This window comes from Neophocaena asiaeorientalis, unplaced genomic scaffold, assembly GCF_003031525.2.
Source record: "Neophocaena asiaeorientalis asiaeorientalis breed wild unplaced genomic scaffold, Neophocaena_asiaeorientalis_V1.1 scaffold62, whole genome shotgun sequence".
Taxonomy (NCBI): Eukaryota; Metazoa; Chordata; class Mammalia; order Artiodactyla; family Phocoenidae; genus Neophocaena; species Neophocaena asiaeorientalis.
The window spans coordinates 5454057-5471148 of record NW_020175191.1 but is presented as its reverse complement, the minus strand read 5'-3'; the positions used below and the strand labels follow the sequence as shown (position 1 = coordinate 5471148).

The following is a 17092-nucleotide window of genomic DNA, read 5'->3' as shown; positions in this document are numbered from 1 at the left end:
GCTTGACAAATATTTTTATGAAACAGAGGCAGAGGCAGAACAGAGCCTCAAACCTCTAGCTCCAAAGTACTTGTGCTTCCCTCCACTTCACAATGTTTCTCCCTGAAGTCTGAGGAGTTAAAACTGCAAAAATGGAAATACTGGTAACGTATACTTTTTCAGCATTTTAGTGTTTTCCTATTACAACAGCAACCAAAATTTCAACATTTTGCTTCAACCTACAGATAAGGAGCCTAATGAAATGGCAGAGGCTGACACTTCTCTTTCATAAGCTGTTCATAGGTAATTTTGAATCATATGCTTTTTGGTATGCAAATTAGTCAACTATACACAAACAATTTAGTATTTCCTCTACATAGTCAGGCATGAAAGTAAGAAAAAAATACTCTATCTCAAAGACATCATACAATGTTTAACCTGGTAAATATTAGGAAGCATGGAGTAGCAAGTAACAGGAGTTCATGGCTGGGAGAGAAACAGGGTGTAGAGGCAGACCCTCTCTGAGGCACAGGCATACAGGGAATGCCTAAAGTGGACAGTGGAGCAAGAGCATTAAGAAAAACTTGCCTGCAAAACAGGCCCACTCTAATTACAACGTAGTGTTAGAGGAATTTGAAGCCAGTGGTACTTTGTAGGTAACCTTAGTAATAAAAAACCCAAACCTGGTTCAACTCAGACTAAACTGACTGAGCTCCTAACACTAATAGCACAGTCATGCTATTCCAGGCATAAATATTATTAAACTCTGTCTTTACTGTCTCATCCATACATGATATTTTGCATTAAATAAAAAATTATTAAATACTTAAGAAAGCAAGAAAAATTAATCCACTTTCTAGAGACAGAGCAAGTGACAAATCAGACTTAATGAAGTTGAAATAATCATAAAGAATTTTAAATGACTATAATTACTATTGTAAAAGACCTAGTGGATAAGGTGGAAAACATACATGAAGACAACGAGGAATTTTAGCAGAGAAATGAAAACTGTAAAGGTCAAATGAAGTATTAGAAATAATAACTTTAAAAATCAAGGTAAAACAGAGATGCAAAATGCCTTCAACAATGATCCAGCAATCCCACTACTGGGCATATACCCTGAGAAAACCATAATTCAAAAAGACACATGCACCCCAATGTTCACTGCAGCACTATTTACAACAGCCAGGTCATGGAAGCAACCTAAATAAATGTCCATCGCCAGATGAATGGATAAAGAAGATGTAGTACATATATTAAATGGAATATTACTCAGCCATAAAAAAGAATGAAATTGCGTCATTTGTAGAGATGAGGATGGACCGAGAGACTGTCATACAGAGTGAAGTCAGAAAGAGGAAAACAAATATCGTATATTAACGCATATATGGAATCTAGAAAAATGGTACAAATGAACCTGTTTGCAAGGCAAAAATAGAGACACAGACATTGAGAACAAACGTATGGACACCAAGGGGGGAATGGGATGGGATGAACTGGGAGATTGGGATTGACATATATACACTACTATGTATAAAACAGATAACTAATGAGAACCTGCTGTATAGCACAGGGAACTCTACTCAATGTTCTGTGGTGACCTAAATGGGAAGGAAATCCAAAAAAGGGGATATATGTATACATATAGCTGATTCACTTTGCTGTACAGCAGAAACTAACACAACACTGTAAAGCAATTATACCCCAATTAAAAAAGAAAAAAGCCTTCAACAGGCTCAAAAGTAGGTCACATACATTAAAAGATATACCATGCGATACCACCTGAAAGAAAGTCAGAGTGACTATAACAGCATCAGACAAACTAAAGAACAGAGAATATGAACAGAGATAAAGAGAAAAATTTTAAAACAATAAAAAACCAAATTCACCAAGAAGACATAACAATCCTAAATATGTACATACCTAAGAAGAGATCTCCAAAATACATAAAGTAAAAACTGATAGGACTGAAAGGAGAAACAGACAAATCCATAATTATAGTTGGAGGCTTCAAGACTCCTCAACTTAGTATTTGACAGAACAAGTAGACAGAAAATTAGTAAAACTACAGAAGATCAAGCAACACTATTATCTAGCTTGACCTAATTGACATTTTAACCCAACCACGGCAGAATACACATATTTTCAAGCATACATTCTTTTTGATAGACCATATTCTAGCCCATAAAATAAATATCAAAAAATTCAATAAATTTGCTCATTATTCACTGCCAATTAAACAATTAAACTAGAAACCAATAACAGAATGCTATCTGGAAAATCCTCAAATATTTGGAAATTAAACAGCATACTTCTAAATAACTCAGCAATCAAAAAGGAAGAAGAGGTAAAGTAGCAGGTGATTAGAAAATATTTTGAATTAAAGGAAAATAAAAACATAACATATCAAAATTCATAGGATGCAGTTAAAGAAAGACTGAGAAGCAAATCTATGATATTAATGCTTACAAACTACTGGGAAAAAATAAGTTACAAAGATGTAATGTACAGCACAGGGAATACAGTCAATATCTTAAAATAACTCTGTATGGAGTATATGCTATGAAAATACTGTATTACTATGTATACATCTGAAACTAACAGAATAGTGTTAAGTCAACTATACTTCAGTAAAAAATAAGATAAAAATAAATCAATAAAATCAAATAAGAAAAAGTATCATATTAATGAGCTAACAAGCTCCAACCATAAGGAACTGGAAAAAAACAGGAAAAGAAATGGGGAGAGAGGTGCAACTTAACCCCAAAGCAAGAAGTAAGTAAAGATAAAAGCAAAAAATTAATAAAACTGAATACACAAAAATAGAGAAAACTCAATGAAACAAAATCTAGTTCTCTGAAATAAAAATATTAATACACTTGTAGCCAGACTGACAACAAAAGAGAAGATGAAATGGGGAACATTACTAAAGACCCTACAGATATAAAAAGGATAATAACAAAGTAATACAAACAACTTTATGTCCACAATTTAGAGGAAACAAATTCCCTGAAATACACAAACAACAAAAGCCACACAAACTACAAAAGCCAGTCACGAATAAATAACCTGAACAGTGTTATATCTACCAAAGAAATTGAATACATACATTTTAAAACTTAGTGGGAAAAACAAAAACAAAAAACTCCAACCCCATGTGGCTTCACTGGGAAATTCTACCAAACATTTAAGGAAGAAATAATACCAATTATACACAAACTTCTCCAATGGAAAAAAAGAAGAAACACTTCCAAACTCATTTTACAAGGTCAGTATTACTCTTATACAAAACACACATACACAAAAAGATATTAAAACTGTAGATCAATATCCCATACGAACACAGATACAAAAAAATTCTCAACAATACATTATCAAATCAATCCCAGTAATATTTAAAAAGGATAATACACCATGACCAAGTGGGGTTTCTTCCCAAAAATGCAAGGTTGGTTTCATGGTCAAAAATCAACCAGCATAATTCACATTATCAACAGATAAAGAAGAAACACCATATAATCATCTAATTAAATGCCATAAAAACATTTGACAACATTCAACATCCATTCATGATTTTAAAAACCTCAGCAAATAGGAATAGCAGGGAACTTCTTCAAGATGATAAAGGGCATCTACAAAAACAAACAACAAAAAATAAAACCTTATGTCTAACATTATGCTTAATGGTGAAAAACTAAATGCTCTTCCCCTAATATCAAGAACCAGGCAAGAATGCCACTCTCACCACTCCCATTTAACTCTGTATTTAGTGAAGGTTCTGGGCAATGTGATAAGGCAAGAAAAAGAAATAAAAGAACTATACAAATAAAACTGTTCTCTATATAGAGAAATAAAACATCTCTGTTCACTGACGACATGATTAGTTACAAAGAAATTCCCAAAGAATCTATTAAAATCCATTTAAAAGTGACTAGAATTAACTAGTAAATTTATGATAATCTCAGGCCACAAGGTCAATATAAAAATCAACTGCATAGTGCACAACAATGTGAATGTTATTATTTTATGTTATGTACATTTTACCACATTTTTTTTTTTTTTTTTTTTTGGGAGTGTTCTGGCCTTTTTTAAGAGACTCTTTTTTTTTTTTTTTTTTTTTTTTTTTTTTTTTTTGGTTTTTCCCCCTTTTTTTTTTTTTTTTTTTTTTTGGCAGTATGCAGGCCTCTCACTGTTGTGGCCTCTCCCATTGCAGAGCACAGGCTCCGGATGCGCAGGCTCAGCAGCCATGGCTCACAGGCTTAGCCACTCCATGGCATGTGGGATCTTCCCGGACTGGGGCATGAACCCGTGTCCCCTGCATCGGCAGGAAGACTCTCAACTACTGCACCACCAGTACAGTACCACTTTTAATAGCATCAAAAAATATGAAATAGGTACAGATCCATCAAAATATGTATAAGATCTGTAGAAACATCAATGAACAAAATTAAAGAACTAAATAAAGGAAGAGATATGCTATGTTCATGGATTGGAAGATATCAATTTTCCCTAAACTTCCTGATAGACTTAATATAATCCTAATCAAAATCCCAGTAAGATATTTTGTAGAAATCAGGAAACTGATTCTATAATTTATATAGAAAATAAAACTAGAATAGCCAAAACAATTTTGAAGGGGAACAAAGTTGGAGGACTCACACATAACCTGATTACGAGACCATAAAGACCATGATTTCAATTCCATAAAGCCATAATTATGAACACAATGTGGTAATAGCAAAAGGACGGATACACAGATCAACAACAGAGTCTAGAAATATACCCACATTTGGTCAGTTGATTTCATATATGGTCAATTGCTTTCAACAAAGGTGCAAAGTCAATTAAATAGAGAAAGACTAGTCTTTTCAACGAATGGTGCTAGAATTTTTGGATATCCATATGGCAAGAAATGAATCTCAACCTCTACCTCACAGCATATAGAATTTAACTCAAAATGGATTATAGATTTAAAAGTATAGTAAAGTAAAACTATAATATATTTAGAAGAAAACAAGAGAAAATCTTTGTGACCTTGGATTAGGCAACACTTTGTAAATAAAATACCAAACACATGAACCATAAAAGATGAAACTGATAAAATGGACTACTTCAAGATGTAACAACATCAGTTCTTCAAAAGATACTGTTAAGTCACTGAAAAGCCAAAGACAGAGAGAAAATATTTGCCCATAGGTTATAAAAGTCCTATGTCCAGAATATACAAAAAACTCTCAACATTCAATAATGAGAAAACAAAAAAAAATTGATGGCCAAAGAGTGAACAATTAAAGAAGATATATGAATGACAAATAAGCACATGAAAAGGTGCTCAACATAGTTTGTCATTAGAGAAAAGTAAACTAAAACCACAATGAGATACTAATACACACCTATTAGAATAGCTAAAAATAATAAAGAAACTCTCAATACCAATTACTGGTCATGATGGAAGGCAACTATTTGAAAAAGTCTGGGGAGTTCTTCCAAAGTTTACTTACCATTTGATCCAGCAATCCCACTTCTAGATAGTTACCCAAGAGAAATAAAAATTTATGATCCCACAGAATCCTAATGCAAATATTTATAGCAGCTTTATTCAGAATCTCCAAAACTAAAAACCAATCCATTGGTGAATGGATAAACTGTTAGAGCCACACAATGGAATACCATACAGCAGTAAAAAGGAATGAATTACTAAATACATGAATAAATCTCAAATGCATTGTGCTACATGAAAGAAGCCAGTACTCCTTACTGTATGAACAGAAAACAGATCAGTCATTACCAGAGGCTGGTGGTAGCATGCGGGGTAACTATAAAATGGTAAAAGGGAATTTTCTGGGATGATAGAATTCTTCTATATCTTACTTGTGCTGGTGCTTACTAGATTGTATGCATTCTCAAAACTCAAAGAAGTATACACTAAAGTGGCTGAATTTTACTCTATATAATAATACATCAATAAACCTGACCAAAAAATCCTATCAATTAATTTACAATGATTTTATTCATATAAGCTAGGTCAGAGTTTCTCAAAGTATAGAATCAGCATTTCCAAAATCACCTTTAACATGGAGTACTTTATTAAAACCATAAATCATGGTTTCCACCTCAAACCAACTGAATTTCAGTCCTGTGAGCAGGGCTTGGAATCTTCATTTTTATAAAGCACGTTATGTGACCCTGAAACACACTGAAGTTTGAAAACCTCTTTGCCAGAGTATAAACCTTTTATTTTATTAAATGGGAACTGAAGTGTTCTGACAATTGAAACATAGGTTGGAGGTATAATCAAATTACATAGTAAAGGTTGACAGTAAAATCATATATTAAGATAAGTGTTATTTATCTAATATTATATATTAAATACCATCATCTTCAAACATATTTCTTCTACAGAAAAAGTTGTACATGGGTATCTCACTCTTTACACACAAAAGCACACAAAGATAGATGAAATAATTAAATATAAGCATATAAAATCATAAAAATCCAGAAGAAAAGTAGAAATATTTGTTTTATAATGATACAGCCATAGGGAAGGCTTTCTAAAGACCAAAATCTAGAAGCCATAAGGGGAAAAACAATCCTAAAAATGACCACTTTAAAGTTAAACACAAAAAATAAAAACTGAAGACAATATAAAAATCCATCTTTACAATACATATAATAAAAAGTGAGTTTTCTTAAATTTACAAAGCTATCTTACAATCATTTAGGCCAACAAATCAATTAAATCAATGTGCCAAGGAGTTTCTCAGAAAACAAAACAGAAATGACTATAACCTCTTCCTTTAGCTTTCTCTTTCTCGCACTCTCCAAGCCCACTCTTTAACCCATCTGAGTAGTAAAAAGCAATTTCCTACACCCACTTCCCCATCACCGTAAGTCTCAAGCGTGTCTGTGTGTATTACACCAAGACTTCCATAAAGGAGAATTCAGAGCTGTTGTTTTGTTTTGTTTTAATTTACAGCAATAAATTGCATTCAATTTCTAAATAGGCAGTTAATTAATTTTTTTTTGGGACTTAGGAGGATCCATATTCATTCTTACTGATTCATTCCTTAATTCTAATCTTATTTTAATATATTTTCTACTTTTGTTTCAACCATGTAATTAATTGCAATGGTAAACCCTGGGGAAGGATAACTCTTACAGAGGAGACATAGTGTATATAGTGCTAGAATCTGTGATGAATTTGTTTCACTGAGATTCTCAAAATGGAAAAATCATTATTCCCAAGAAACAGAGCTCTACCTGAAGATCTAGTTATTTCAGCAAACCTGTAGATTAGTCCAATACTGGACAATTTAAAAAAGATGACATGGGGCTTCCCTGGTGGCACAGTGGTTAAGAATCCGCCTGCCAATGCGGGGGACATGGGTTCGAGCCCTTGTCCGGGAAGATCCCACATGCCACAGAGCAACTAAGCCTGTGCGCCACAGCTACTGAGCCTGCGCTCTAGAGCTCGCAAGTCACAACTACTGAGCCCAAGTGCTGCAACTACTGAAGCCCGCACGCCTAGAGCCCATGCTCCACAACAAGCGAAGCCACCACAATGGGGAGCCCGCGCACAGCAACGAAGAGGAGCCCCTGCTCAATGCAACTAGAGAAAGCCTGTGCGCAGCAACGAAGACCCAACACAGCCAAAATAAAAATAAATAAAATAAATAAATTCATAAAAAAAGTAAAAAGACGACATGAAATCTTTCATTTTACTAAATTCCATTCACAACCCTTTCCCCCCAAACAACGTATCACTTGATTTTGCTCACCTCCTCTCCTGAAAGGTAATATGCTGCAAGTAGGCCTCCAATAAATCGAATGTTGACTTCAAACACAGACACCTCTGAATTCTGTGAAAACATATTGAAAATATTCACATATACATAAAGCTGTAAAGGTTTCAAAATATCTTCAATCCTTCATATGTTTCTCACAAACATGCTGGGGAGAATGTTTTTTTCCACTTTCTATGTCTTCGTTTCTCATGCAACTGCAATCTCACCTCCCATTTGTTAATGTTACTGAAACTCCTCTACTGCTGTCAGCACAGCTTCCTAATTGCCATAACCAATGGGCCATTTTCATGTGCCTTACATATTATTGTGAAATTATCAAGATATTTGATGCTACTGACTATTCTCCCTCATGAAAGCCTCTACTTCTTGAATTTTAGAAGTGTTCTCTCTACTGGTCCCTTTCTGTTCTAATCACTACACTATAACGTCCATTTTTACTTCTATCTCTCCTCATGAATTTTAAATGTTTTTCTAGTATATGTAACTTAATCAATGTTAAAGGAGGTACCAAAAAATAATGGCAAGATGATAGATTTTTCAATTAATAATGTTGAAAAAACTGACTCCTAGGTAAAAACTGAAATAAAAAAGTAGAAAAAATGTGACAATATATCTATATTTCCTTGAGAAAGCAGGTACTTTGTAAGCATAAAATCGATAGCATTGATAACAAATGATGATAGAAGGACTTGAATTTCCCCATAATGAAAATTACCTATAAGAAAAAAAATCATGAACAAAATTAAAAGGCAAACGACAAACGGAACGAAATTTGCCACAAGTATAGCAGTATTAATAACCCTACCACATAGAGTCTATAGGTTTGTATTTAGATATGGATAAAGATATTGCTGAAGAACATTCTAATGCATGGAAAGAAATTAGAAGTGGCAAAGAAAATAACCAAAGAATCCACAGAATATACAAAACTAACAGAAAAATAACATTCATAATTAATTTTTAAGTAAAAATTAAAAGGAAATATATATTACCCTGAAGTCTTTCCAACATTCATAGGCAGAAGACATCATTTGCTAACACAAGAATAATTCTCTAATATAGAATTTTCACAATATAATGTAATTTTTTAATAACATAACTGTTATCCTACCCCATCCTCAAAAGCAAAGTGGTTTATACTACTTCATATATTCCCAATATATAGCATACTGCAGGGTACATAGTAGACATTCACTAAATATAGAGAGGAAGGAAAAGAGGGAGAGAGGGCCTCTCTCCACTCCCTAGAACAATAATACCACCCTTACCCTCTTCTCAGCACTCTACTTATTCAGCGCCATATAGTTACAGTGGTGAACCTTTTAAATCTAAAGTTAGCATAGGTTACTACTCTGTGCAAAACCTTACAATGACTTCTGGTTACACTCAGTAAAATGACTTACTAGACCCAACATAATCTGATTCCCCACAACCTCTCTGACATCATCTCCTACCAATGTCCCTCTGACTCACATTTTATTACCCAGCGGGTCTACCTGCTGTTTGAGAACTGTCAAACTCACTTCTGTGTCAGTCTTTATACTTTACCTGCAGATCTCTGAGCAAATTTCACTTAGAAAGTTTTTCTGACCACACAATATAAAATTGTGAAGTAATTCCTCATCACTAATATTCCTTACTCTGTACTATTTCCCCAATTAACACTTATCATCATCTGAATATTATATAATTCTCATTTGTAAAATTCATACCTTCCCTCACAAGAGATAGAAGATAAGAAAAGTTTCTAGAGGGAGAGAAGGGAGAGACTGAGGGAGAGGCATTATTCACAGGAGAAATGACTGAGAATCTTTCTAAATTGATGAAAACAAAAGTCCTCAGACTGATAAAACATGAGTCCTTTAAGGAATAGTCTAAATACAGAATGGTAATGGAATTACAGAACAACAAAGCAAAAAAAAGAAAATGTTAAAACAAGGGGAAAAAAGACAGATTACCTTTTAAATATTAAACTGATAGCATACTTTTCAATAGCATAACAGAAACAGGAAGACAATAGAACTGTATCTTTAAAAGGTTAAGAGAAAATAGTCATCAACCTCTAATTCTATACTCAGCTATAATATCTATTAGGAGAAAGCTTGGATCTCTCATATCCACATGGCTTCCCTTGGGTCTCTTCTCAGAAACGTCACCTTCAATATCCAATGGATATAAAATAGCAACCTCTCACCACCACTTACGCCAATCCTACTTACTCTTCTTTAAGAGTAAGCACTTATCACTATCTGACGTGCTATATTCAATATATCTTGAATATGTATTCACTGCTTTTCTCCTCAAACTAGAATAGAAACTAGTATAAACTAGAGATAAGACTCTGTTTTGTTAATTCCTGTATCCACAGATTTAGAACAGTGTCTGTCACAGAGAAGGCACTCAATAAATATATTTATTTATTTATTCATTACTTAATTTGGAAGTTTCAAATACAAGTTGGGACCAACTAGACAACAATTACACATAACACAAGAGGGAGATGAGCTAAATTAAAGCATTCTAAGATCCTTATGTTTTTCAGAAGAAGGATAGAGAAAATGATTAATTTTAAACTTTGGTAAGTATACCTATTAAAATTTTAAGGGTAACCCCAAAATGAATGGAAATGGAAAGTATAAAGTCAAACTAGTAGAGGGAAAAAGAGACATGAAGTACTTTAATCCAAATAAGATAGACAGAAAATAAAGGCAAATGAGAAGTATAATAATGATATAGGTAGCAAAACAATGATTGAAGATTCAACTCTAAAAATATGTTATACTAAATATAAATATTTCAAGCTTAACAGTTAAAAGACTCCAAGACTGGATAAAAATAACAGAATCTAAATACGCACTATATGTAAAATATAGAGCTAAAACATATGACACAGAAAGGGTAAAAGTGAAAGAATGGAAAATGACTGTGCTGATTATTAAGCTATTTTTTCTCAGCTTCAAATCCATCCTTCTACACTCTACTTCAGTATACTGAAACTAGAACTCTTCAAATGCATCTGGCTTCCTTATAAGCCCTGCTGATGATAGAAGGTTCTACAAAGGTCATACAAAGCTGAAGGAAGAAAAAGGAACTTATTCCTTCCAGTCTACTTCTAGTTTCTAACAGTGTCAAACCAGCCATGGTTCTTCACCCTGGCAGTGGCAGGTGGTTCCAGGTTACAGTTCCCCTGCCAAAGACACATTCCCCAAATCAGCCTCCTTGTGCCCTTTAGAGATACCAAGCTCTAACTAGGTACCCCCTCCTCAGAGGTCTGAGCCCCAGGTCTGAGAAGCCCCTTTTAACAACTCCTAAGGTATCAAAAACAGAGTCCCAAGCTAGTAAATTTTAATGATCTCAACCTCTCCCCACTGTTCTCACAGTTCCAGGCACAGCAGCCATTTATTGTAGTTACTACCTCTTGTAATACCACAGTGTTCCCTTTCTGTCTTTTCAGTGCCCCATTACTTGGTTAACAATTCTAAACACTAAATTCTCTAATTTAAAAAACTGTACAGTTCTGGTTCTTGATTGAGCCAACTGACACAATGATATACCAACAAATTATGAGGCATAATAAAGCTGCCATATTAGCAAACAGGAGTATTTGAGATTCACAAATGCCAATTCTCGCCAAATTAATCTATAAATTGAATGCAATCCTCATCAAAATTTCAACACAGTTTTTCCAGAGCTTAAAAGAAGAACTGAGAATTGCTAAGATAATTTCCTAGTAGAATAAGATCAGATATCAAGATTCAGCTATAGGTATTAAGCTTTTCTTATAAAACTAGTTAAGAATATAATAAATATTTAGACTACTAAAATATTGATGTAGGGATAAAGAGAAAAGCCAGTAGAAAAGAATAGAGTAATATAATACATGACTAATGTGGCATGTATAAATAGTAGAGAAATAAATGTGCTAGGATCAATTGACAGTTGCCTATCTTAACCTACCCACAAACTCAACTATGCAAGGACTAAAAACCTAAATGCAAAAGCAGAACTTTAGAACATTCAGAATTAAATACAAGAATATATCTTCATGACCTTGAAGTACATAATCTCTAAGAGCTACATAACTATACAGGGGAAAAAACCCTGCATTTCTCAATCCCCTTTTACAGTAAGGTGGGGCCACATGAGTTAGATTCACTCAATAATACACAAGCAAAAATGGGGTAACCAGCTTCTGAGCAGTCACATATCTTTTCTCTACCCCTTCCTCCTTTATGCCACTGGAAGGTTTATCTACCTTATCTTGAGGAATCATCTTGTACCATGAGGTTGAAGCTTTATACTGAAGTTGACAGAATAATAAGACAAAGGATCCTAGGTCCCTGGTCATCGAGGAGCTACCCAAACCAGCCCTAAACTGTTTATCTTTGTACTTGACTTGCATGAAAGAGAAATGAACATGTATCCTGCTTAAGCTATTTTATACTAGATTTTCTGTCATTCACAGCCAAACCTAAACCTGATAATAAAAACTGTTCTGAGCTATGTCCAAAATGCTAAAATAATATAAAAGAAAGTAATCAGTTTTTGTCTAATTACCATCAGGAAAGGCTAATGATACAGAGTTTGAATGATACAGAGTTTGCCAAAGAGAAAAACAGATAAGGAGTGGCTTCTCACTACAGTCAGAAGGAACAGCAAGTAAAAATATCATGAAAGATGAAAATGAATATGACAGAATAGTCCACACATCTTTTAGGTGAAGACTGGTAACAAAGAAAATAACTGCTAACATTTACTGAACACTGAATATGTACCAGATTATTTCAAATAATCCTCACAATATTGCAATAGGACAGCAATTTTACGACAGGTTTAGAAAGAATAAGTAGCACTTACTTATAGGTAGGTTTCCCAAATATCACTAGAATTGTGACTGTGCTGGGCTTCAAACCTAAGCAGCACTACTTAACAACTATGCCAAAATGCTGGAAGGATGAGCACGTACCTAACTATGAAGGCGCTTCAAAACTGTGCCAAATCCACAACACTGTAAATCAACTATACTTCAGTTTAAAAAATAAAATAGATTTTTAAAAAAATGTTTAAAAAAACTGTGCCAATCATTATTTCTTTAAAAAATAATAAAACACTTAATATTTATAAAGTAATTTATGGTTTCCTGATGTTTCTAATTCAATGTGCTTTTTCTCCCTAACTCTTGCCTTAACACGTGCAACACATTACCTTAAATGATAAGGGTTAAGAAAAGGAAAAGGAAAATGGTGAGAAAGGGTGTTTATTTTACGCAAAAATTGAACAACTGACAATCGCAAAAGAAGAAGGGGGACTTAGGATTTCCTTAAACTGCTAGTATAACACTCAAAACTATTGTTACAGTGTCTTTTCATAGTCAATGGAATAAATTATGAATTGTATACTCACCACGCTGAAATCAAGGTTGTTTTCGATCCATTTTTGCCCATCTCGGAATTCATCATGAAGTCCCATAATATAAAGGGTATCCAAAGCATCTACTATAGTAGCACCCATTTGTGAACTTCCTATATATGGGGGGAAAATGTCATTAAAAAGATGCCCTTCATACAAGGTCTATTTTAATTTTTTATAGTTAAAAAGTAAATCAGGACTTCCCTGGTGGCACAGTGGTTAAGAATCCGCCTGCCAATGCAGGGGACACGGGTTCAAGCCCTGGTCTGGGAAGATTCCACATGCCGAGGAGCAACTAAGCCCGTGCACCACAACTACTGAGCCTGCACTCTAGAGTCCGTGAGCCACAACTACTGGGCCCGTGTGCCACAACTACTGAAACCTATGAGCCTAGAGCCTGTGCTCTGCAACAAGAGAAGCCACAGCAATGAGAAGCCCACACACCACAACCAAGAGTAGCCCCTGCTCGCTGCAAATAGAGAAAGCCCCACGCAGCAACGAAGACCCAATGCAGCCAAAAATATAAATAAATAAATAAATTGTTTTTTAAAAAAGTAAATCAAAGTAGAAATATAAGGATGAAAAAAATACTCAACATGGTTCACTTTTCCATAAGAATAGATAATATACATTGTTTAAAACATTTTCCTAAAGATGACACATTGATAACTAATAGGAAGATAAAGGAAAACTAAAATTATAATTCTCCTTAATTTTCTTCCTGGTCAGAAAATGAGATCTATCTACTTAACTGAGATAGATTGGGGGAAAAAAATAAGGAGGATTAATTTAAGAAATGGGGATGGCAGTTCAAGATGATAAGCTAAGTCATAAGACAACCAGGAACCATGCTCTTTTGGTACAAATTCATAGAAAGGTCAAAAAATATACTTAAAATAATAATAAAAGTATAACAAGGCTATATAACCGTGATGGAATATAAACTATAATAGTCCTTAACAATCAAAAAGCAGGTAGAACATATTTAAAAAGAAGTCATAAAATAAAATGTGAGTAGAGAAAATCAAAATAGTAAGATCTACCCATCTTCAAGAAAGAGATCATCTTGATCTTAAAAGAAAATGTTTCAGGGAGGGAGGAACTAATTCAACAAAGCTAGCCTAACTGATACCAAAAACAGATACTGTAAACACAAGAAAACAGAACAGGCCAATCCTACTAATGAATATAACTGCAAATATCCTGAATAAGATACTAGCAAGACAAATGTAGTAGTGTAGCAAAAGAACAAATAACATGGAGCAGCTGCGTCCTCCCTAACCCCAGGAATTCAACTATTATTTCTACCTTCTGAGAATGAAAATCACCCACACAGCTTATTGTCTCCATTAACATGACTTTACTGTTACACTGTCTTCATCAACATGAGTTTACTCTTCCAGAAAACTCTTGCTCAGAGAGAGAGAAGCTGCAAAATAAGTTATTGTTGATTCCAGGAACTTCTTGAAAGATCCATCAGCTCTTTAACAGAAAGTATCAAATGATGGTTAACACTCTAAAACTCTAAACCTCTTGCCTCCAAATTCTCCACTCACCAATCCAAAACTATTATATCATGATCCTTACCCAATCATAACCAAGCCATAATCAACCATAACTCTCCAACTGAAAGGCCCTTGTTAAACAAGACTTAAAATCTCAATATATATCTCAACTTTGTCCTTCCTCGTGTGACAGGCTTACTCTGGCTCTGGTGAGGTAGTGATCTCCCTTACCATGGTAAGCATTAAACTCAGCTTTGTCTTATCAACAAGTTATCTTGGTGATATTTTAGGAGTCAGCATTCGACACTACTTAGGTTCACATTTTCCATTTAGTATTCCTTCTTTTCTTTCCTTTTTAATTCCGTTCCTTTTTCTCCTAAATAAATAGTGTTTTCTTGTGATGGTTTAAGGCTATACAAATTTGTTCTTATAATGACTGTCCTCAACCTACACCACATTTTCTTATTCATGTGCTCCTAATAATTTCTTCAACTTATCAAGAAGTATATCTTCCCACTAATAAAACAAGTACTACACCACACTCTGATAAATCCCTTGGTCTTCTCTCCACTCAGTTCCCTTCATGTTGATATTAACTGGGTTATTACAGACATACTTTCCCTTTTCTTTTCTTGTTCCTCAGCTTTTAATTAAGATAATAAAAATTTTATCAAGCCATTTAGTCACCCATATATCCCTATCTCTTGCATAATCATCTGAATTAAATATGTACCTCTTTTTATTTTTGTATTTTGTCCACAATATCATCCTTATTTTAAATCCTTAGGAGTCCCTGTTTTTGTTCTTATTTCAATTTTTATAGGTAGTTATGCTCAGTTCTCTAGTTATTTATTTAGCTCTATAAGTGCATGCTCCTCTAAGGTGCTGACTACTCTGAAATGGAAAAAGCCCTGACCCACATATTTATACCAATTCTAGTTGGCTCCACAAGGAGAGGTTTGTGCCACGAGCTAAACAGCACAACGAAGAAAAAGGCAAAACTGAAATTACTGGCTATCACTGTGAGTGCTTATCTAGAAAACTCGAGGTTTCAACTGGAAAAAATTAAAGGGTCTAAAACTACACTTGGGTCAAATAAGAATTAAAATATGACACAAAAGAATATATAAAGCATTAATAAAGATTTATTACAAGAACATAGGAGTCAACTGAACCAGTTCTCTGAGAAAAACTCATAACTTAAAAATTGTATACTATTTAATGAGAACAAATGAAAATGTTCTACTAAGAAAATAAGAAAAAGAATGATAAACTTGAGCAACGAAGTAGAAGAATCAGAAAAGCTAACGAAATAAATGAATTAGGAATAAAGAAAACTGTCAAAATAATAAATTCAAGAGATGGTTCTATGAAAAGAACTATACAATAAATCTAGGACCAACTGATTTTTTAAAAATAGTCATGTGAATATAAAAACACAAAAAAAGGAATTGAGAGTATATTAAAAGGCAGATACAAAGGAAATTAAGAAAACTGTTTTTAAAAAAGCCTAATTTAGCCATATCGTCCCAATAAATTTGAAAATGAGTGGAGCTGACAATTTTCTAAGAAAATAGGTATTATTTTGACTTATGAAAAAGGAAATAGAAAATCTAGATAAGCAGACCAAGAAACAGGAAATTGAGACATTTTCAAAGAGCTACACACTATAAAAGTATCACACTCTAGAAGTTTCATAGAATAAATTCTACTTTAATTTTAAGGATGATAACTTCGACATAAATTTTGATAGAACATAGGAAAAGAAAGCTTAAAATTCAACTTAACGAATTCTGCATACCACTGATGCAAAAATATAATTTAGTAAGAAAAATAAAACTATTATCTGATCTCACTCATGAGCATCCTGGAAATATTTAGGAACAGGCTTGCTGGGGGGTATAGTAAGTTTGTGTTTATGAGAGACTGACAAACTGCTCTCCAGAGTGTACCACTGTATACTCCCAGCAGCAATGTATGAGAGGTCTAGTTGTTCCATCATCCTTCTCAGTATTTGACATTGTTGGTCTTTTTAATTTTATTCATTCTACTGGGTATGCAGGATTTTGCATTGTGGTTTGAATTTTAATTTCCCTGGTGACTGATGTGCTTATCGACTACTCATTTACTTTCTTTGGTGAATTATTGGTGAATTATTTATATATTCTGAATACATCCTTATACATGTATCACAAATATTTTCTCCAATTCTGGGGCTTGCTTTTTCATTTCCTTAATGTCTTCTGGAAAGCAGAAATTTTTTATTTTCATGAACTCCAATTTAGCAATTTTTTTTCCTTAATGGTTTATTCCTTTTGTATTCTAAAAGTTCTTTGCTCACCTCAAGGTCACAAAGATTTTCTCAAATATTTTTTTTTTTTTTTTTTTTTTTTT

The 17092-nt window shown here is 33.7% G+C and overlaps 1 protein-coding gene across 4 annotated transcripts in view; it reads right to left on the bottom strand.

Moving 5' to 3' along the window:
- The window catches only part of MAN1A2 (mannosidase alpha class 1A member 2), a 168752-nt gene that overhangs the window by 78428 nt on the left and 73232 nt on the right, over window positions 1–17092 (bottom strand). For all 4 annotated transcript variants that reach the window (XM_024764826.1, XM_024764827.1, XM_024764825.1 and 1 more), the window contains 2 exons: window positions 13188–13306; window positions 7758–7838 (listed from right to left, as the gene is read on the bottom strand). In XM_024764826.1, coding sequence (XP_024620594.1) covers window positions 7758–7838; window positions 13188–13306 — 200 coding nt within the window. The remainder of the gene's footprint in view (window positions 1–7757; window positions 7839–13187; window positions 13307–17092) is intronic.